At 36.4% G+C, this 24,385-nt stretch overlaps 1 protein-coding gene across 2 annotated transcripts in view; it reads left to right on the top strand.

Moving 5' to 3' along the window:
- Nucleotides 1–24,385, top strand: part of HEPHL1 (hephaestin like 1) — a 96,109-nt gene that overhangs the window by 24,670 nt on the left and 47,054 nt on the right. For both annotated transcript variants that reach the window (XM_057749775.1, XM_057749774.1), the window contains exons 3-5: nt 14,540–14,752; nt 15,391–15,570; nt 23,093–23,347. In XM_057749775.1, the coding sequence (XP_057605758.1) occupies nt 14,540–14,752; nt 15,391–15,570; nt 23,093–23,347 (648 nt within the window). The remainder of the gene's footprint in view (nt 1–14,539; nt 14,753–15,390; nt 15,571–23,092; nt 23,348–24,385) is intronic.

Below are 24,385 nucleotides of genomic sequence, written 5' to 3'. Positions count from 1 at the left end.
ATATTATATGATATTTGTCTTCATCTGACTTACCTCACTTATTATGATAATCTCTAGGTCCATCCATATTGCTGCAAATGGCATTATTTTATTCTTTTTAATGGCTAAGTAATATTCCATTGTGCATATGTACCACTTCTTCTTTATCCATTCCTCTGTTGATGGACATTTAGGTTGCTTCCACGTCCTGGCTATTGTAAATAGTGCTGCAGTGAACATTGGGGTGCATGTATTTTTTCAAATTATGGTTTTTTCCAGGAATAGGATTGCTGGATCATATGGTAGTTCTATTTTTAATTTTTACAGAAACCTCCATACTGTTCTCCATAGTGACTGTACCAATTTACATTCCCACCAGCAGTGTAGGAGGGTCCCTTTTCTCCACACCCTCTCCAGCATTTACTGTTTGTAGACTTTTTGATCATGGCCATTCTGACTGGTGTGAAGTTATACCTCACTGTAGTTTTGATTTGCATTTCTTAACAATTAGTGATGTTGAGCATCTTTGCATGTGCTTTTTGGCCATCTGTACATCTTCTTTGGAGAAATGTCTATTTAGATCTTCTGCCCATTTTTGGTTGGATTGTTTGCTTTGTTTAGTTTTGTTTTGTTTTGATATTGAGCTGCATAAGCTGTTTGTATATTTGGGGGTCTTTTGGGTTTTTTTTTAGACTTTTTTTGTTGGAGTATATTTGCTTTACAATGTTGTGTTAGTTTCTGCTGTACAGCAAAGTAAATCAGCTACATGTATACATATATCCCCTCCCTCTTGGACCTCCCTTCCACCCCACTCCCTGCATCCCACCCATCTAGGTCATCACAGAGCACAAAGATAAGCCCCCTGTGCTATACAGCAGGTTCCCACTAGCTGTTTTACACATGGTAGTGTATATATGTCAATGCTACTCTCCCAATTCATCCCATCCTTCCGTTCCCACCCCTCCACTCCCCCATGTCCACATGTCCATTCTCTACATTTTCATCTCTATTCCTGTGCTGGAAATAGGTTCATCTGTACCATTTTTCTAGATTCCACATATGTGCATTAATATACCATACTTATTTTTCTCTTTCTGACTTAGTTCTCTCTGTGTGACAAACTCTAGGTCCATCCACATCTCTACAAATGACCCAATTTCATTCCTTTTTATGGCTAAAATTCTCTTCTATATGTGTGTACTACATCTTCTTTATCCATTCATCTATCATTGGACATTTAAGTTGTTTCCATGTCCTGGCTATTGTAAATAGTGCTGCAATGAACATTGTGGCACATGTATCATTTTGAATTATGGTTTTCTCAGGGTATATGCCCAGTAGTGGGGCTGTTGGGTCATATGGTAGTTCTATTTTTAGTATTTTAAGGAACCTCCATACTGTTCTCCACAGTGGCTGTATCAGTTTACATTTCCACCAACAATGCAAGAGGGTTCTCTTTTCTCCACACCCTCTCCTGCATTTATTTGTTTGTAGATTTTCTGATGATGGCCATTCTGACCAGTATGAGGTGATACCTCAGTGCAGTTTTGATTTGCATTTCTCTAATAATTAGTGATGTTGAACAGTTTTTCATGTGCCTCTTGAACATCTGTATGTCTTCTTTGGAGAAATGTCTATTTAGGTCTTCATCCATTTTTGGATTGGGTTGTTTGGTTTTTTGATATTAAGCTGGATGAACTGTTTATATATTTTGGAGATTAATTCGTTGTTGATTTGTTTGCAAATATATTCTCCCATTCTGAGGGTTTTCTCTTCGTCTTGCTTATAGTTTCCTTTGCTGTGCAGAAGCTTCTAAGTTTCAGTAGGTCCCACTTATCTATTTTTGTTTTTATTTCCATTACTCTAGGAAGTAGGACAAAAAAGATTTTGCTGTGATTTATGTCAAAGAGTGTTCTTCCTATGTTTTCCTCTCAGAGTTTTATAGTGTCTGGTCTTACATTTAGTTCTTTAATCCATTTTGATTAAATGGATTAAAGGCATATGGGATCTTCCCAGACCAGGGATCAAACCTGTGTCCCTTGCATTGGCAGGCAGATTCTTAACCACTGCTCCAACAGTGAAGTCCCTATTTTATTATTCTTATTGTTGTTTTATACTGTTCTTCCCCTTGGTGATTTTTTTGTGTTTTTCTTTTTTTTTTTTTCTTTTTTGTTCCTTGGTGATTTTTAAATGCATTTAATCTTATATAATGGTTTCATTTAAACACAATATAACAAACATCATTAAAGAACTTTTTTTTAAAGGAAAATCTCCCCTACTGAAATCATGCACCTCAGATTGGGACTTGAACCCATGAGGCTGGGACTTGAACCTGGCCAAAATCCACGGTTTTCCAACTGAGATTGCACACCTGGTTTCAGGACTTAATGAAGCTTAGGTTCTTGATGTCTCTTTGCAGAAAGAATTCAGTAAGAGACAAAGTGATAGGTAAGAAGTGGATTTATTTAAAGAGAAACATACTCCATAGACAGAATGTGGGCCATCTCAGAAGGTAGGAAAGGCCTCCATTGTAAACTCTTGCTTCCTTTGTCCAACATAAGGTGACCATATGTGCATGGGTTTATCTCTGGGCTTTCTATCCTGTTCCATTGATCTACATTTCTGTTTTTGTGCTACTACCATACTGTCTTGATTACTATAGCTTTGTAGTGTAATCTGAAGTGAGGGAGCCTGATTCCTCCAGCTCCGTTTTTCTTTTTCAAGATTGCTTTGGCTATTTGGGGTCTTTTATGTTTCTATATAAATTGTAAAATATTTTGTTCTAATTCTGTGAAGAATGCTATTGGTAATTTGATGAGGATTGCATTGAATCTGTAGATTGCTTTGAGTAGTAGAGTCATTTTCACAATACTGATTCTTCCAATCCAAGAAGACATCTTTCCATCTGTTTGTGTTATCTTTGATTTCTTTCACCAGTCTTATAGTTTTCAGAGTACAAATCTTTTGCCTCCTTAGGTAGGTTTATTCCTATGTATTTTATTCTTTTTGTTGCGATGGTAAATGGGATTGTTTCCTTAGTTTCTCTTTCTGATCTTTCATTGTTAGTGTATAAGAATGCAAGAGATTTCTGTGCATTAATTTTGTATCCTGCAACTTTACAAATTAATTGATGAGCTCTAGTAGTTTTCTGGTAGCATCTTTAGGATTTTCTATGTATAATATCATGTCATATGTAAACAGTGAGTTTTTCTTCTTCTTTCCCAGTTTGTATTCCTTTCATTTCTTTTCCTTCTCTGATTGCCATGGCTAGGACTTCCAAAACTATGTTGAATAATAGTGGTGAGAGTGGACATCCTTGTCTTACTCCTGATCTTAGAGGAAATGCTTTCAGTTTTTCGCCATTGGGAGTGATGTTTGCTGTGGGTTTGTCACATGTGGCCTTTATCATGTTGAGGTAAGTTCCCTCTATGCCTACTTTCTGGAGAGTTTTTATTATAAATGGGGTTTGAATTTTCTCAAAAGCTTTTTTTGTGTTTATTGAGGTGATCATATGATTTTTATTCTTTAATTTGTTAATATGGTATATCACATTGATTGTTTTGCATATATTGAAGATGCCTTCATTTCCTGGATAAATCCCAGTTGAAAATGGTATTTGATCCTTTTAATGTGTGGTTGGATTCTGTTTGTTGGTATTTTGTTGAGGATTTTTGCATCTATGTTCATTAGTAATATTGGTCTGTAATTTTCTTTTTTGTGTTATCTTTGTCTGGTTTTGGTATCAGGGTGATGGTGGCCTTGTAGAATGAGTTTTGAAATGGTCTTCACTCTGCAATTTTTAAAAAGAGTTTGAGAAGGATAGGTGTTAGCTCTTCTCTAAATGTTTGATAGAATTCACCTGTGAAGCCATCTGGTCCTGGACTTTAGTTTGTTGGAAGATTTTGAATCACAGTTTCAATTTTATTACTTGTGATTTGTCTGTTTTTATTTTCTAATTCTTCCTGGTTCAGTCTTGGAAGGTTGTATCTTTGCAAGAATTTATTTATTTCTTCCAGGTTGTGCATTTTATTGATATATAGTTGCTTGTAGTAGTCTCTTATGATCTTTTGTATTTCTGCAGTATCAATTGTATTCCTCCTTTTTTATTTTAATTTTATTGTTTTGAATTCTCTGCCTTTTTTTTCTTGAGGAGTCTGGCTAAAGGTTTATCAATTTTCTTTATCTTCTCAAAGAACCAACTTTTAGTTTTATTGATCTTTGCTATTGTTTTTTTCATTTCTATTTCATTTATTTCTGCTCTGATCTTTGTGATTTCTTTCCTTCTACTGACTTTGGTTTTTCTTTGTTCTTGTTTCTCTAGTTGCTTTAGGTGTAAGGTTAGATTGTTTATTTAAGATTTTTCTTGTTTCTTGAAATGAGATTGAATTGCTATAAACTTCCCTCTTAGAATTGCTTTTGCTGCATCCCATAGGTTTTGGGTTATCGTGTTTTTGTTGTCATTTATTTCTATGTATTTTTAATTTCCTCTCTGATTTCTTCAGCAATTTCTTGGTTATTTAGCAGCCACCACGTGTTTGTGTTTTTTACAATTTTTTTTCCTATAATTGATTTCAAATTTCATAGTGTTGTGGTCAGAAAAGATGCTTGATATAATATAATTTCAATTTTCTTAAATTTTCTGAGGCTTGATTTGCGACTCAAGATGTGATCTATCCTGGAGAATGTTCCATGTGCACTTGAGAAGAAAGGGTATTCTTCTGCTTTTGGATGGAATGTTCTATGAATATCAATTAAGTCTATCTGGTCTATTGTGTCATTTAAAGCTTGTGTTTCCTTATTTATTTTCTGTCTGGATGATCTGTCCATTTGTGTAAGTGGGGTGTTAAACTCCCCCACAATTATTGTGTTACTGTTGGTTTTCCCTTTTATGGCTGTTAGCATTTGCCTCATGTACTGATGTGCTCCTATATTGGGTGCATAAATATTTATAATTGTCGTATCTTCTTGAATTGATCCCCCTGATCATTATGTAGTGTCCTTCCTTGTCTCTTTTTTTTTTAAAGAACTTTTATTGAGGTACAGTTAACAGACAATAAACAGCATATATTTAGAGTGTACAATTTGGTATCCCAGTCTCCCAGTCCATTCCCCCCCAACCTTCCCTGCTTTCCCCACTTGGTGTCCATATGTTTGTTCTCTACATCTGTGTCTCTACTTCTGCCTTGCATTTCCTCTTTCATAGTTGTTAGCACTTGTCTTATGTATTGAGGTGCTCCTATATTGGGTGCATATGTGTTTATAATTGTTATCTCCTCTTCTTGGATTGATCCCTTGATCTTTATGTAATGTCATTTCTTGTCTCTTGCAATATTTTTTATTTTAAAGTCTATTTTATCTGATATGACTATTGCTACTCCAGCTTTCTTTTGATTTCCATCTGCATGGAATATCTTTTTCCATCCCCTTACTTTCAGTCTGTATGTGTCCCTAGGTCTGAAGTGGATCTCTTTTAGACAGCATATATATGGGTCTTGTTTTTGTATCCATTCAGCCAGTTTGTGTCTTTTGGTTGGTGAATTTAGTCCATTTACTTTCAAGGAAATTATCGAGATGTATGTTCCTATTACCATTTTCTTAATTGTTTTATGTTTTTGTAGGTCCTTTTCTTCTCTTATATTTCCCACTTAGAGAAGTTCCTTTAGCATTTATTGTAGGGCTGGTTTGGTGGTGCTGAATTCTCTTAGCTGTTGCTTGTCTGTAAAGCTTTTGATGTCTCCATCAAATCTGAATTAGATCCTTGCTGGGTAGAGTATTCTTGGTTGTAGGTTCTTCCCTTTCGTCACTTGAAATATATCATGCCACTCCCTTCTGGCTTGCAGAGTTTCTGCTGAGAAATCAGCTGTTACCCCTATGGGAGGTCCCTTGTATGTTGTTTGTCATTTCTCCCTTGCTGCTTTTAATAACTTTTCTCTGTCTTTAATTTTTGCCAGTTTGACTACTGTATGTCTTGGCGTGTTTCTCCTTGGGTTTATCCTACCTGGGACTCTCTGCGCTTCCTGGACTTGGATAGCTATTTCCTTTCCCATGTTAGGGAATTTCTGACTATAATCTCTTCCAATATTTTCTCGGGTCCTTTCTCTCTCTCTTCTCCTTCCGGAACCCCTATAATGAGAATGTTGGTGCATTTAACATTGTCCTAGAGGTCTCTTAAGCTGTCTTCAGTTCTTTTCATTCTTTTTTCTTTATTCTTTTCCACACCAGTGATTATCACCATTCTGTCTTTCAGCTCACTTATTTGCCCTTCTGCCTCAGTTAATCTGCTATTGGTTCCTTCAAGTGTATTTTTCATTTCAGTTATTGTGTTGCATATCCCTGTTTGTTTGTTCTTTAATTCTTCTAGGTCTTTGGTAAACTTTTCAATCTTTGTATCCAGTCTTTTTTCAAAGTCCTGGATCATCTTCACCATCATTATTCTGAATTCTTTTTCCAGAATGGTGCCTATCTCTTCTTCATTTAGTTGTTTTTCTGGGGTTTTATCCTGTCCCTTCATCTGGTACAAAGTCCTCTGCTTTTTCATTTTCTCTATCTTTCTGTGGCTGTGGTTTTCAGGTCCACAAGACAAAATACTGCTGATACAGCTTGATACTGCTGTCTGCCCCCTTGTGGAGGAAGCTGTCTAGGAGGCTCATGGGTGCTTCCTGATGGGAGGGACTGATGGTGGGTAGGGCTGGGTGGATGGAACTCAGTAAAACATTAATCTGCTTGTCTGCCAATGGGTGGGACTGTGTTCCCACCTTGTTGGTCATTTGGCCTGAGGCTACCCAGCACTGGAGGTTACAGGCTCTTTGGTGGGGCTAATGGCGGACTCTGGGAGGGCTCAGGCCAATGAGCACTTCCCAGAACCCCTGCTGCCAGTGTCCCTGTCTTCTTGGTGAGCCACAGCTGCCCCCCCAGCTATGCAGGCAACCCTCCAACACCAGCAGGTAGGTCTGGTTCAGTCTCCTATGGGGTCACTGCTCCTTCCCCCTGAGTCCTGGTGAGCACAATTTTTTGTGTGCCCTCCAAGAGTGGAGTCTCTGTTTCCCCCAGTCCTGCGGAGGTCCTGCAATCAAATCCTGCTGGCTTTCAAAGTCTGATTCTCTGGGGATTCCTCCTCCCATTGCTGGACTCCCAGGTTGGGAAGCCTGACATGGGGCTCAGAACCCTCACTTTAGTGGGTGGGCTTCTGCAGTATAAGTGTTCTCCAGTTTGTGAGTCACCCACCCAGCATTTATGGGATTTGATTTTAACACGATTGTGCCCCTCCTAGTTTATTGCGGCTTCTCCTTTTTCTCTGGATGTGGGGTGTCTTTTTTGGTGAGTTCCAGTGTCTTTCTGTTGATGATTGTTCAGCAGTTAGCTGTAGTTCCGGTGCTCTTTCAAGAGGGAGTGGATGCATGTCCTCCTACTTTGCCATCTTGATCCTATCTCCCCCTTGTCTCTTGTAATAGTCTTTATTTTAAAGTCTATGTTATCTAATATGAGTATTGATACTCCAGCTTTCTTTTGATTTTCATTTGCATGGAATATCTTTTTCCATCCCCTCACTTTCAGTCTGCATATGTCTCTAGGTCTGAAGTGAGTCTCTTGTAGACAGCATATATATATAGTCTTGCTTTTGTATCCATTCAGCTAGTCTGTGTCTTTTAGTTGGAGCATTTAACCCATTTACATTTAAGGTAATTATCAATATCTATGTTCCTATTACCATTTTCTTAATTGTTTTGGGTTTTTTTTTTGTGTGTGTGTGTGGGTCTTTTTCTTCTCTTGTGTTTTCCACCTAGAGAAGTTCCTTTAGCATTTGTTATAAAGCTGGTTTGGTGGTGCTGAATTCTCTTAACTTTTGCTTATCTGTAAAGCTTTTGATTTCTCCATTGAATCTGAATGAGATCCTTGCTGGGAAGTGTAATCTTGGTTGTAGGTTTTCCCTTTCATCCCTTTAAATATATCCTGCCACTCACTTCTGGCCTGCAGAGTTTCTGCTGAAAAATCAGCTGATTAACTTGTAAGAATTCCCTTGTATGTTATTTGTTGCTTTTACCTTGCTGCTTTTAAATTTTTTTCTTTGAATTTAATTTTTGTTAGTGTGATTAATATGTGTCTTGGTATGTTTCATCTAGGGTTTACCCTGCATGGGACTCTCTGTTTTTCTCATGTTAGGGAAGTTTTCAACTATAATCTCTTCATGTATTTTCTCAGATGCTTTCTCTTTCTCTTCTTCTTCTGGGATCCCTATAATTTGAATGTTGGAGTGTTTAATGTTGTCCCAGAGGTCTCTGAGACTGTCCTCACTTCTTTTCATTCTTTTTTCTTTATTCTGTTCCTTGGCAGTTATTTCCACCATTCTATCTTCCAGCTCATTTATTCTTTCTTCTATCTCAGTTTTTCTGCTATTGATTCCTTCTAGTGTATTTTTCATTTCAGTTTTTGTTTCGTTCATCACTGTTTGTTTGTTCTTTAGCTCTTCTAGGTCTTCATTAAACATTTGTTGTATTTTCTAGATCTGTGCTTCCATTCTATTTCTGAGATTTTGGGTCACTGTTACTATCATTACTCTGAATTCTTTTTCAGATAGGTTGTCTATTTCTTTTTCATTTATTTGGTCTTGTAGATTTTTTCCTTGCTCCTTCATCTATAACAATTTTTTATCATCTCATTTTTTCTGATGTATGGGGCTGTGTTCCTGTCTTATTGGTTGTTTGGGTTGAAGCTTCCAGCACTGGAGTTTGCAGTCAGTTGGGCAGAACCCAATCTTGGTGCCAAGATGAGGACATCTGGAAGACCTCATTCTGATTTATATTCCCTGGGGTCTGAGGTTCTCTGTTAGTCCAGTGGTTCACACTCAGTGCTCCCACTACGGGAGCTCATACGCAACCCCCAGCCTGTAAACCAAAATCCTGAAAGCTGTGCAGCCTGGCAGAAAAAAAAAAAAAAAATAGAGGAGCAGAACAATAACAAAGAATAAAATATAAAATAAAATTAGAAGAATAAAAAATAAAAGTATAAATGGAACAACAACACCAAGGTAAAATAGAACCACAATAGAAAAAGAAAAAAGGGGCAGAAAAAGCCTGGCTCTGGGGTGGGGGAGTATGGAGCCTAGGTGGGAGTGGGGCTTAGGCAAGGGTGGGATTTAGGTGGGGATGGGGCCTAAGCTCAAGACCCAAGCAGCTGGAAAAAGCCATGGGGGGTGGGGTTTTGGCTTAACGAGGCCAGAGGTGCCTCAGAGGGCAGAGGATCAGGCCTGGGACCTCAGTAGGCTCCCCAGGGCCCAAGTGGGTGGGGGAAATGCTGGCTGCATTCCCTTCTGATCCTCCAACCCCCCGAGGGTCTCTCCCTGTCCCTGTTGATTGCCTCACTGTGAGTGGGCTCCTCCCCTTCCCATCCCCCAGCCACCCCACAAGGGTGCTGGTTCCCTCCACTTTCACTTCTCCTCCCCTCTCACTACCTCCAATGTCCTATCCAGTTGCTTGGGGGTTCCTCCTGTCCCCTTAGGTGTCCAAGGTCTCCCACCAGTGCCTGGTAGGTGCCTTAGTTGTGAACAGACACAAATTCCATGTCTTCCTACTCTGCCATCTTGATTCCACCCCCATTTGTATATTTTGAAGATTAATTCCTTGCAAGTCACTTTGTTTGCAAATATTTTCTCCCATTCTGTGGGTTGTCTTTTTGTTTTGTTTATGGTTTCCTTTGCTGTGCAAAAAGCTTTTAAGTTTAATTAGGTCCCATTTGTTTATTTCTGTTTTTACTTTCATTACTCTAGGAGGTGGATCAAAAAAGATACTGCTGCAATTTTTGTCAAAGAGTGTTCTTCCTATGTTTTCCTCTAGAAGTTTTACAGTAGTCAGTCTTATATTCAGGACTTTAATCCATCTCGAGTTTATTTTTGTGTATGGTGTTAGAGAATGTTCTAATTTCATTCTTTTACATGTAGCTGCCCAGTTTTCCCATCTTCACTTATTGAAGAGGCTGTCTTTTCTCCATTGTATATTCTTGCCTTCTTTGTCATAGATTAATTGACCATAGGCGCATGGGTTTATTTCTGGGCTTCCTAACCTGTTCAATTGATCTATATTTCTGTTTTTGTGCCAGTACCATACTGTTTTGATTACTGTAGCTTTGCTGTATAGTCTGAAGTCAGGAAGTCTGATTCCTCCAGCTCTATTTTTCTTTCTCAGGGTTGCTTTAGATAAGTACTGGATTTTGTTGATTGCTTCCTGCATCTATTGTGATGATCATGTAGTTTTTGTCCTTTAGCCTATTAATATATTGTTTGAGATTAGTTTATTTTTGAATGCTAAACCAACTTTGCAATCATAGGATAAGATTCCATTTGGTCATGGTGTATAATTCTCTTTGTATGTTGCTGGAGTATGTTTGCTAATATTTTGTTAAGAATTTTTATGTCTACATTCATGAGGAATATTTCTCTATAGTTTTCTTTTCTTGTGATATTTTTAACCTGGCTTTGGTATCAAGGTAGTGTTTGACTCATAGGATTAATTTGGAGCTATTCCATCTTCTATTCTCTGAAAGATTTTGTAAAGAATTGGCATCATTCCCTCTCAGTATGTGATAGAATTTATAAGTGAAACCATCTGAGCCTGGGTTTTCTTTGAGGGAAGATTTTTAATTGCTAAACTGTTTCTGTATATATTGTATATTTATTCCAATTTTTTATTTATTCTTGAATCAGTTTTGGTAATTTGTTTCTTTCTTTCTAGGAGTTTGTCAATTTCATCTAAGTTGTCTAATATTTTGGCATAAAATTATTTGTAATATTTCCTTATTGGCCTTTTCATGTATGTATGATTAGAGTGATGTTCCATCTTTTATTCTTGGTTTTGGTAATTTGTGCCCTTTCTCTTTCTTGGTCAGTCTGTATAAAATTTTCTCAATTTTGTTGACCTTTTTCAAAAAACTAATTCTGTTTTCATCTGTTTTATAGTTTCCTCCTTCATTGATTTCTACTCCATTCTTTATAATTTCCTTCTTTCTGCTTGCTTCAGTTTTAGTTTCCTCTTCTTTTTCTAGTTTCTTAAAGTGTAAGCTTATGTTATTGATTTGAGACTTTTCTTCCCTTTTAAAATAAGTGTTTGAAACTTAAATTTCCTTTTAAGTATGGCTTTGCTGTATACTGTAAATTTTTACATGTTTTGTCTCCATTTTTATTCTGTTTAAAATATTTTACAATTTATCTTGTGATTTCTTCTTTAACATATGGATTATTGGGAAGTGAATTGATTATTCCCAAATATTTGCTGGATTTGCAAGATCACATCCTATTGATGATATCAAATTCCATTGTGATTAGAGAATACACTTTGCATCCTATCGTTCCTTTTAAATTATTGAGATTTATTTTATGTGTAGCTTATTTTCTATCCTGAAGAATGTTCCATGTGCTTTTGTAAAGAAGATGTAATCTGCAGTCTTTGGGTGGAATGTTCTATAGGTATCACTTAGGTTGAGTTGGTTGATTGCATTGTTGAAGTCTTCTATATCCTTGCTGATTTTCTGCCTAGTTTTTTTTTTTTTTTTTACCAGTTATTGAGAGAGGGCATTGAAATCTCTAACAATTACTGTTGAATTGTGTATTTCTCCTTTCAATGATGTCAGTTTTTGTGTTATATGTTTTAAGACTCTTTTGTTAGGTATGAATACATTTATAATTGTTTTATCTTCCTGATATATTGACTCTTTTATCATTATAAAATATCCATCTTTGTCTCTAGTAATATTTCTTGTTTTAAAATCTGGTTTTTCTGTTATTGAGAGCCACTTCAGCTCTTGTATTGTTACTATTTGCATTCATTTGCTGTCAATTTAGTTGTGTTTTTGAATCTAAGGTATAGACTGCAGATAGTTGGATGTTACTTCTTTGTCTGATTTGATAATCTCTGCATATTGATTGGGGTGTTTAGACCATTCACATTTAATGTAATTATTGATTGGTTTGAGTTACACTTATTTTGCTAATTATTTTCCATGTGCATTCTGTCTTTTTTATTCCTCTGGTCTTCATTTACTATTTTCTTTGGTATGAAATAATATTTTAAAATTACTGTTTATAGTCCTCTGTTGATTTTTCAACTATATATTTTGAGTTATTTTCTTATTGGTTGGCCTATGGATTGTAATATGCATTTTAACTCATCACAACATACTTCATATTTTTTACCAACTTAATTCTGGAAGTATATAAAAGCTTTATTCTGACAGAGCATCATTCTCCCCCATCTCTTTTATGCTATTATTATTATATTGTCATTACATCTCTCTCTCTGTAAACCCAAAAATGTGATGTTATACTTAGAGCTGCATATTATCTTATGAATTTTAAAGAAGTTAGGAGAAAAAAGGAAAAAAATATATGTAGACTCTTTTATATTAACTCACACTTTTCCCATTTCTGGTGCTTTTCATTTCTTTCTGTGGATTCAAATTCTCTGGTGTCATTTCCTTTTAGTCTGAAGGACTCCTTTAGTATTGCTTGTAAGACAGGTCTGCTAGCAACAAACTCACTTATCTTTGTTTATCTAGAACATCTTTATTTTGCCTTTTTTTTTTTTTTTTTTTTTTTTTTTTTTTGAGGGATAGTCTTGGTGGACGTAGTATTCTTGTTTGGTATTTTTCCCCTAACACTTTTAGTATGTCATCCCACTGTCTTCTCATCTCCAATATTTAGATGGGAAGGCAACTGTTAATCAGGTTGGGTCTCTCCAGTATGTGATAGATCATTTCTTTTTTCCCTTTTTCCCCCAACAGCTTGACAACAATATGTTTATGCATGAATTCTTTGTATGTCCTACTTGTGGTTCATTGTGCTCCTTTGATGTGTAGGTTAATGTTTTTCATCAAATTTGGTAAAAAATTTCTGCAATTATTTCTTCATATAGTTTTGTGCCCCCATTTCTTTCTCTGCTTTGGAAGACTACATTGCACATATGTTAATATACATGATTTAGTTCCATAGGTCTCTGAGGTTCTATTTATTTTCTTCAATCTTTTTTTTTTTTAACCTTCTCTTTTTCAGATAGGATAACTCTATTGATATCTCTTCAAGTTCACTTATTCTTTTGGCATCTTGAATCTGTTGCTGAGCCCCTCTGGTGAATGTTTTATTTCATTTATTGTACATTTCAAGGCCAAAACTCCAACTTAGTTCTTTTTTTATATATATAATTTCTATCTCCTTATTGAGGTTCCCTATTTGTTGAAACATTTTTTTCTACTTTCCTTTAATTGTTTAAACGTAGTTTCTTTTAGTTGCTTGAATATATTTATAATAGCTGTTTTAAAGTCTTTATCTGATGACTTCAACACCTTGAAGCACTTAGAGATTGGCTGCTTTTTTTTTTCCTTGAGTATGGATCACACTTTCTTATTTCTTTGCATGTCTCATTTTGTTGTGGCTGATGTTTTTCTTGTTGAAAACTGGAAATTATTGAGAATATATTGTAGCAACTTTGGATTCTGGATTCTGAGCCTTCCCTCATCCAAGGTTGTTTGCGTTACTTACTTTTTCATTAGTGACTTGTCTGGGCTAAATCTGTGAAATTTGTATTCCTTATAGTGGGTTGGCCACTACGGTTTCTGCTCTTTTTTTCCCCCTTGTTTTTATTTTTAAGCGTGGCTGCTGAGGGGTCACTTCTATATCTGCTTAGCTTTGAAGTCAGCAGATCTCTTTCACGAGACCTGAAATCTCTCAGTTCTCAAATTTAGGTGCTGAATCTGTAGTGAGTTCCCAAGAAATGTTTATTATTTCTTCTGCTGCGTCTCCTTTCCTTCTTCAGTTAATGTTAAGTGAAGCAGATTGACGTTTTCCCGATTGGTACAGGAGGCCCATCAGAAAGGGTCTTTTTTTTTTTTAATTTTTATTTATGTTTGCTTTTTTTAAAATTGATTTTATTTTTTTTAATTTATTTATTTTTTATTTCTTAAAGATTTTATTATTTATTTATTTTGGCTGCATTGGGTCTTCGTTGCTGTACATGGGCTTTCTCTAGTTGCAAAGAGTGGGGGCTACTCTTTGTTGCAGTGCACGGGCTTCTCATTGTGGTGGCTTCTCTTGTTGCGGAGCTTGGACTCTAGGCACATGGGCTTCAGTAGTTGTGGCACATGGGCTCAGTAGTTGTGGCTTGGGGACTCTAGGGCACAGGCTCAGTAGTTGTGGCACATGGGTTTAGTTGCTCCTTGGCATGTGGGATCTTCCCAGACCAGGGCTCAAACCTGTGTCCCCTGCATTGGCAGGTGGATTCTTGACCACTGAGCCACCAGGGAAGCCCCAGAAGAAGTCTTACAGAACATTTACTAAACATCTGGCTCTGTGCAGGACACTTTGTATACACTGCCTCATGTAGTTCTTATATCTCTGTGGGGTAGATATAAACGTCACAGCTTTACTGATAGAAAACCAAAGTAGTGAAAATTTAAGTAATTAGCCTCAAGTCTCATAGCAAATAAATTTTAATTAATGTGTTTGATTTCAAAGCTCTAGTTCTTTCCAGTATAGTGTGTGATCTTTGCATCTTAACTATGTTTTTTCTCTTCCTGGAAGGAGCCCTGTACCCAGATGGAACATCTGGAAGGAACAAGGATGATGACAAGGTTCCTCCTGGCAAAAACTATACCTATGTCTTGGAAGTTAGAGAAGAATATGCCCCTGCCCCAGCAGATGCAAATTGCCTGACGTGGGTGTACCATTCACACATTGATGCCCCTAAGGACATCTGCTCTGGGCTAATTGGCCCACTGCTGGTGTGCAAAGAAGGTAAGACATCTCTTCCTCCCACTCTGTCCCTAGGAGCCTATTCCAAGGTGTGTTGAAAAGTATATATAGTCTTCAGGTCTTGTCTTGCATACCTCCCTTGCTTCACACAGAGTGTGCCTCTTCTTCCAAACTTTCTGTAAGATTAAAGAAGTTCTTCTAACATAGAAGATCCATAGCAGGGACAATAATTCAGACTTCTGCCTAAAAAACATCATAGCATTCTGAAACTTATGTGCTTTAAAAAAAAATGCACCCTGACACCACACATGGGAAAGTGTAAAATGCAGTTAAATGATCAGGAATAGTTTTGCTTTATTATTTCACCCATGTAATCACTCGTGCTATCTTATTCCCTATTCATTGATTTAGTGTATCTGTGCTCTGTCAATAAAGTATATTTCCTTTAAGGGTATACATGTTTCCAAGTCTGTAGGTGTGAGGATTTCTGTTTTATGAGTTTTCTATGGTTCTGTCATTTCCATCAAAGCTCTTCACTGCTTTTATGTTGTGGGTGACTCTTGTACTCTTGTATCTTTGAAAAACTTCAGACTTACCTGATACCATTGGCAGGAAGAAAAGCTCATCTTTATTTAGTCCACTTTGAACTTTTTTCCTACTCTTTTGAATGTGCCTAATAGGTATCCTGCATAAATACTCAGGGACAAGGACTGATGTGGACCGAGAGTTTGTTATAATGTTTACTCTTGTGGATGAGAATCAAAGCTGGTACCTTGATGAAAATATCAGACATTTCTGCACTGACCCTGATTCAGTTCACAAAGAAGATGCTGCTTTCCAGAGGAGTAACAAAATGCATGGTGAGTGTCTCCCATATTCTCAAGTACATACTGACTGCCTTTTGTGTATCTGGTACCACAAGAGATACAAAACCCACAGACATATCAAACCTAGTTTTCCAAGATTTATAACTTAGTGATGAGAATAAGAAAGTGATGAAACACAATACCCATCAGAGCCTAAAACAAAGAAAGAGAGCAAGAGAAGAAGAATGGAACAGAGAGGAACTACAAAACTGAAAGCAATTAACAAAATGGAAATAAAGACATACTTATCAATAATTACTTTGAACGTAAATGGACTAAATTCTCCAATCAAAAGATATAGAGGGGCTGAATGGCTAAAAACAAGACAAAAAACAAAAAAACAAGACCCATCTATATACTAACTACAGGATACACACTTTAGTTGTAAGGACACACATAGACTGACACTGAAGGGATGGAAAAAAATATTCCATGCAAATGGAAACCAAAAGAAAGCTGGAGTAGCTAAACTTATATCTGACTTTAAATTGACTTTAAAACAAAAGCTACAATAAGAAACCAAGAAGGGTGTTACATAATGATAAAGGGGTCTATCCAACAAGAAGATACAACATTTAAAATACTTTTGCACCCAACATAGGACCACTTAAATATATAAAGAAAATATTAACAGACATAAAGTGAGAATTAGACAGCAATACAATAATAGTAAAGTACTTTAATACTCCACTTATATCAATGTAGGTATCCAGAGAGAAAATCAATAAGGAAACATTAGCCTTAAACAACATGTTAGATCAGATGGACTTAGATAGTTATAGAACACTCCATTCATTTAAAGAAGAGCTAACACCCATCCTTCTCAAACTCTTCCAAAATATTGCAGAGGAAGGAGCGCTCCCAAACTCATTTTATGAGGCCACCATCACCCTGATACCAAAACCAGACAAAGATACTACAAAAAAAGAAAACTACAGACCAATATCACTGATGAATTTAGATGCAAAAATCCTCAACAAAATACTAGCCAACTGAATCCAACAACACATTAAAAGGATCATACACCATGATCAAGTGGGGTTTATCCCTAGAATGCAAGGATTCTTCAATATATGCAAATCAATCAATGTGATACACCATATTAACAAATTGAAGGATAAAAACCACATGATCATCTCAATAGATGCAGAAAAAGCTTTTGACAAAATTCAACACCCATTTATGATAAAAACTCTCCAGAAGGTGGGCATAGAGGGAACCTACCTCAACATAACAAAGGCCATATACGACAAACCCACAGCAAACATCATTCTCAATGGTGAAAAACTGACGGAATTCCCTCTAAGATCAGGAACAAGACAAGGATGTCCACTCTCACCACTACTATTCAATATAGTTTTGGAAGTCCTTGCCACAGCAATCAGAGAAGAAGAAGAAATAAAAGGAATCCAAATTGGAAAAGAAGAAGTCAAACTGTCACTGTTCGCAGATGACATGATATTATACATAGAAAATCCTAAAGATGCCATCAGAAAACTACTTGAGCTAATCAATGAATTTGGTAATGTTGCAGGATACAAAATGAACACACAGAAATCTCTTGCCTTTCTATACACTAACAATGAAAGATCAGAAAGAGAAATTAAGGAAACTCTCCCATTCACCACTGAAACAAAAAGAATAAAATACCTAGGAATAAACCTAACCAAGGAGGTAAAAGACCTGTACTCAGAAAACTATAAGACACTAATGAAAGAAATCAAAGATGATACAAACAGATGGAGGGACATACCATGTTCTTGGATTGGAAGAATCAACATTGTGAAAATGACTATACTACCCAAAGCAATTTACAGATTCAATGCAATCCCCATCAAATTACCAATGGCATTTTTCACAGAACTAGAACAAGAAATTTTATGATTTGTATGGAGACACAAAAGACCCTGAATAGCCAAAATGATCTTGAGAAGGAAAGATGGAGTTGGTGGAATCAGGCTTCCTGACTTCAGGCTATACTACAAGGCTACAGTGATCAAGACAGTATGGTACTGGTACAAAAAAAGAAATATAGATCAATGGAACAGAATAGAAAGCCCAGAGATAAACTATGGTCAACTAATCTATGACAAAGGAGGCAAGGATATACAATGGAGAAAAGGCAGCCTCTTCAATAAGTGGTGCTGGGAAAACTAGACAGCTACCTGTAAAAGAATGAGATTAGAACACTCCCTAACACCATACACAAAAATAAACTCCAAATGGATGAAAGACCTAAATGTAAGGCCAGACACTATAAAACTCCTAGAGGAAAACATAGGAAGAACACTCTTTGATGTAAATAACAGCAAGATCTTTTTTGATCCACCTCCTAGAGTAATGGAAATAAAAACAAAAATGAATAAGTGGGACCTAATGAAACTTCAAAGCTTCTGCACAGCAAAGGAAACTATAAGCAAGACGAAAAGACAACCCTCAGAATGGGAGAAAATATTTGCAAAGGAATCAACAGACAAAAGACTAATCTCCAAAATATATAAACAGTTCATCCAGCTCAATATCAAAAAAACAAACAACCCAATCAAAAAATGGGCAGAAGACCTAAATAGGCATTTCTCCAAAGACAACATATGGATGGCCAAGAGGCACATGAAAAGCTGCTCAACATCACTAATTATTAGAGAAATGCAAATCAAAATGACAATGAGGTATCACCTCACACCGGTCAGAATGGGCATCATCAGAAAATCTACAAACAGTAAATGCTGGAGAGGGTGTGGAGAAAAGGGAATGCTCTTGCACTGTTGGTGGGAATGTAAATTGATACAGCCACTATGGAGAACAGTATGGAGGTTCCTTGAAAAACTAAAAATAGAGTTACCATATGACCCAGCAATCCCACTGCTGGGCATATACCCAGAGAACACCATAATTCAAAAAGACACATGCACTCCAATGTTCATTGTAGCACTATTTACAATAGCCAGGACATGAAAGCAACCTAAATGTCCATCAAGAGATGAATGGATAAAAAAGATGTGGTACATACATACAATGGAATATTACTCAGCTGTGAAAAGCAAGGAAACTGGGACATTTCTAGAGACATGGACGAACTTGGAGACTGTCATCCAGAGTGAAGTGAGTCAGAAAGAGAAAAACAAATACCGTATATTAACACATATATGTGGACTATAGAAAAATGGTACAAATCAACCGATTTGCAAGGTGGAAATAGAGACACAGATGTAGAGAACAAACATATGGACACCAAGTGGGGAAAGTGGGGAGGGTTGGGGAGGAAAGAATTGGGAGATTGGGTTACCAAATTGTACACTCTAAATATATGCAGTTTATTGTCTGTTAACTGTATCTCAATAAAAACAAAACAAAACAAAACAAAACAAAACAAAAACAGGTGCACGTGGAACATTTTCCAAGATAGAGCATATGTTAGGCCACAGAACAAGTCTCAATAAATTTAAGAGGATTGGAATCATATCAAGCATCTTTTCTGACCATAATGATATGAAACTAGAAATTAATTACATGAAGAAAACTGGAAGATTCACAAACGTGGAGATTAAACAGCATGTTACTGAACAACCAACAGGTCAAGAAAGAAATCAAAAAATAAGTTTTTTAAAAACTTGAAATGAGTGAAAATAGAAATGTAATATACCAAAATTTATGGGATGCAACAAAAGCAGTTCTAAGAGGCAAGTTCCAGTGATAAAAGCCTACCTCAAGAACAAGAGGGGACTTCCCTGGTGATGCAGTGGTTAAGAATCCACCTGCCAATGCAGGGGACATGGGTTTGATCCCTGGTCTGGGAAGATCCCACATGCCACAGAGCAACTGACCTGTGTGCCACAACTACTGAGACTGTGCTCTAGAGTCTGCAGGCCACAACTACTGAAGCCCATGCACCTAGAGCCTGTGCTCCACAACAAGAGAAGCCACTACAATGAGAAGCCCATGCACTACAATGAAGAGTAGCCCCCGCTCACTGCACCTAGAGAAAATCTGTGCACAGCAACAAAGACCCAACACAGCCAATAAATTAATTAATTAGTTAATTAATTTTTTGGGGGGGTACACCAAGTTCAATCATCTGTTTTTATACACATATCCCCTTATTCCCTCCCTCCCTTGACTCCCCCCGCCACCCTCCCTCGAGTCCCCCCCCCCCACCCTCCCTGTCCCAGTCCTCTAAGGCATCTTCCATCCTTGAGTTGAACTCCCTTTGTTATACAACAACTTTCCACTGGCTATTTTACAGTTGGTAGTGTATATATGTCTGTGCTACTCTCTCCCAACACAGCCAATAAATTAATTAATTAGTTAATTAATTTTTAAAAAAGAAACAAGAAAAGTTTCAAGTAAGCAACCTAACTTTACACCTCAAGGAACTAGAGAAAGAATGAATTAAGCCCAAAGTTGCTAGAAGGAAGGAAATAACAAAGATTAGAGCAGACATAAATGAAATAGACACTAAAAAGACAATAAAAATGATCAATAAAATGAAGATCTGGTCCTTTGAAAAGATAAACAAAATTAACAAACCTTTAACTAGACTCAGTAAGGAAAAAAAGAAAGATCTCAAATAAATAAAATCAGAAATGAAATATGAGATATTATAACTGATACCACAGAAATACAGAGGATCATAAGAGACTACTATGAACAAGTATATGCCAACAAATTGTATAACCTGTAAGAAATGGATAAGCTCCTAGAAACATACAACCTACCAAGACTGAATCATGATGAAATAGACTCTGAAGAGACTGATTACTAGCAAAGAGATTGAATTAGTAGTCAAAAACATTCCAAAAAACAAAAGCCCAGAAACAGATGACTTCACTAGTTAATTCCATAAAACATTCAAAGAAGAATTAATACCAATTCTTCTCAAAATCTTCCAAAATATGTAAGAGGAAGAAACTCTTCAAACATATTTTATGAAGCTAGCATTGTGCTAATACCAAAACCAGACAAGAATGCCACACACAAAAAGAAAACATGCAGGTCACTATTCCTGATGAACATAGATATGAAAATCCTAACCAAATATCAGCAAGCCAAATTCAACAATACATTAAAAAGTTCATACACCGTAATTAAGTGGGATTTATTCCAGGTATGAAAGTATGGTTCAACTTCCACAAGTCCATTAAAGTCCATGATATATCACAAGAACAAAATGAAGGGTAAAAATCATATTATCATCACAATAGACAGAGAAAAAGCATTTGACAAAATTCTACATCCATTTATGATAAAAAAAAAAACTCAACAAAGATGATATAAAGGGAACATACTTCAACATAGTAAAGAAATAAAAGTCATCCAAATCCGAAAGAAACTGTCACTATTTGCAAATGATATGATATTATATATAGAAAACCCTAAAGACTCCAAAAAACTGTTAGTATTAATAAGTTAAGTAAATTTGAGGAGTATAAAATCAATACACAAAAATCTGTTGCAGTTCTTTACCCTAATAATGAATTATCAGAAAGAGAAGTTAAGAAATCAATCTCATTTACAGCTGCATCAAAAGGAATAAAATACCAAGGAATAAATTTAACCAAGGAGGTGAAAAACCCATATGTTGAAAACTATAAGACATTAACAAAAAAATTTGAGACACAAATAAATGGAAAGATATTCTGCATCCATGGATTGAATGAATTAATATTGTTAAAATGTTCATACTACACAAAGCAATCTATAGACATAATGCAACCCCTATTAAAATCCCAATGGTATTTTTCATAGAAATAGAACAAACAATCCAAATTTTGGATGGAACCACAAAAGACCCTGAATAGCCAAAGCAATCTTGAGAAAGAACAAAAGTAGAGGCATCTTGCTCCTTGATTTTAAATGATGTTACAAAACCATAGTAATTAACACAGTATGATGTTGGCATAAAAACAGACACAGAGATCAAAGGAACACAATAGGGGGCCCTGAAATAAACCCATGCAAGAATATACAGGAGGAAAAGGATAGTCTCTTCAATAAATGATGTTGGGAAAATTGAACAGCCATATGCAGAAGAATGAAAATTGACCACTATCTTACACATACAAAAAAATGAACTCAAATTGGATTAAAGACTTGAATGTAAGATCTGAAATTATAGAACTCCTAGAAGAAAAAAAGAGGTGGTGAGCTCCTTGACATGGTAATGATTTTTTTGAATCTGACACCAAAAGCAAAAGTAATAAATGCAAAAATAAACAAGTGGGGCTACATCAAACTAAAAACTTCTGCACAGCAAAGGAAACCATCAACAAAATGAAAAGGCAACTGACTGGGAGAAAATATTTGCAAATCATATATCCAATAAGGAACTCATATCCAAAATATATAAAGAACTCTTACAACTCAATGGCAAAAAGCCAAACAATCCTATTTTAAAAACTGAGCAGAGAATCTGAGTAGATATTTTTCTAAAGAAGAAATACAGATGGGCAATAGGGACATGAAAATATGCTCAACATCATTACTCATCAGGGAATTGCAAATCAAAATCATAGTGAGATACCTCACACCTGTTAGAATGGTGATTCTCAAAAAGAAAAGAAATAACAAAGTGTAAATTGGTGCAACCACTATGAAAAACAGTATAGAGTTTCCTTAAAAAACTGAAAACAAACTTACTATATGATCCAGCAAATCTACTCCTGGGTATTTATCTGAAGAAAATGAAAACACTAATTCAAAAAGATACATGCACCTCCCCAGTTCACTGCAGCATTTTTTACAGTAGCCAATATATGGAAACAGCCTGTGTCCACTGATGGATGAATGGGTAAAGAAATTGTGGTATATAATAATAGAATATTGTTCAGCCATAAAAAAGAATGAAATCTTGCAATTTGCAACAAATTTGAAATGTCAGACACAGAAGGCAAATATTGTATGACCTCTTTTATAGGTGGAATCTAAGCAAACAAAACCTCCAAAAACCAAGCTAATAGATTCAGAGAACAAATTGGTGGTTACAAGAGGCAGGGGATGGGGGGTGGGAGAAATGGCAAAAAAAGTAACATGTCTCTTAAGTCCCTTCTAATCAGTTCTTTTCCTTTTCTTCTTGCTGCAAGCTTTTGTCACTTAAGTAGCTACTATGTGTCAGCTTTCCTGCTGTGAGGTAAGACATGGTTTCTAGTTACAAGGAACAGATCTGGTGGGGAAGGTAAATAGGTAAATGGAGATGGAGGTAGGAGGAGGCCAAGCTGTCCTGGAGGTATGAACAGTGCTTTTGTTTGCTCCTGATCTCATTGTGTTCACATGGCAGCTCAAAGGCTGTTTTCATGTTGCTAATTACTTTTACTGAGTGCATTTCTCTTAAAAAGACTAATGCTTTTCATTCCTTTCTGGGACTGTATTTTACCAAATAAACTATGCTTTTCTGCACAAAAATATTACAACCAATAATCTGTGCTAAGTTTTCAGCTGTGCTAGAGTATGAATTACCATTGTTTCCAGTTCTGCTCACCTCCTCAGGGGAATCTCTTCCACTAGTGTTTGTGTTTTTCAGCGCTCAATGGATACCTCTTTGGAAACTTCCCGGAGCCTGATATGTGTGTTGGTGAATCAGTGTCCTGGCACCTGTTTGGGATGGGGAATGAGATAGACATTCATTCCATCTATTTTTATGGTAACACCTTCATCAGCAGAGGGCATCGGACTGATGTCGTCAACTTGTTCCCAGCCACCTTCCTGACAACGGAAATGATAGCTGAGAATCCTGGGAAGTGGATGATAACCTGCCAAGTCAGTGATCACCTCCAAGGTAAAAAAGACAGAGACCTGTGTGGAGATGCTTGCAATGGTACAACTAAACCACACAGTCAATGGCACTCATTCAGTGCCTGCTGTTGGACAGATTCTTGTATGTGTTACATTTAAATATTAAACATAGAAAAATATATAATGCCTATTTGGCATCTTACCAATATATATTTATTAATCACCTGCCTGTGAACCCGGTAAGAGGTGATTGAAAGAAATGATGAGACCTTCCAGGAACCTGGAATCCAGTAGTTAAATATAGTTAGATATTTACAAAATGAATAAAACTTGAGGCAGAATGATAAATGCTCTTTGAGTGCTTTGTCACTTTGCTGGAGCAATCAGAAAGACTTCCCGAGGAGGTGGTCCCTAATCTGAGCCTAGAAAGTTTAGGGATTTGATCGACGAAGAAGGGGAAAAAGGCTTTCCAGGCAGAGGAAGCGACATGAGCTGGGAAAAACACATGGGCAATTGTAAATAGAATAATAAATTTTTAGCACTGAAAAGTAATTTATAGATAATCTAGACCAGTCCCCCATTCAATTTTTGAATTCGCTTTTGGGCATCTCTTTTTTTAAATTTATTTTATTTTATGTTGGAGTATAGTTGATGTACAGTGTTGTGTTAGTTTCAGGTGTATGGCAAAGTGAGTTATACGTATTCTTATATCCATTCTTTTTCAGATTCTTTTCCCATATAGGTTATTACAGAGTATTGAGTATAGTACCCTGTGCTATACAGTAGGTCCTTCTTGATTATCTATTTTATATATAGTAGTGTGTATATGTTAATCCCAAACTAGTAACTGTAGCAGTTTGTTTCATCTCTGGGCTGCTCTATGAGAACATTCTTCCTTATATTGAGACACAATCCAATGATAGGTGCAAAATCCTGTGAAAGGTGAATGAAAAACATTTGTTAACTTGAATACCTGTTGAATGATTTGGCTCAGGTTCCTTGGGACCACATGGAATATGTCTTCACTTAGGTAGACCTTAGACTCATGTCAGAGGAGTGGTGAAGGAGAAGCCTTAGAAAG

This window comes from Hippopotamus amphibius, chromosome 9 (assembly GCF_030028045.1).
Source record: "Hippopotamus amphibius kiboko isolate mHipAmp2 chromosome 9, mHipAmp2.hap2, whole genome shotgun sequence".
NCBI classification, from domain to species: Eukaryota; Metazoa; Chordata; class Mammalia; order Artiodactyla; family Hippopotamidae; genus Hippopotamus; species Hippopotamus amphibius.
This window is presented reverse-complemented; position numbering and strand designations above follow the sequence as displayed.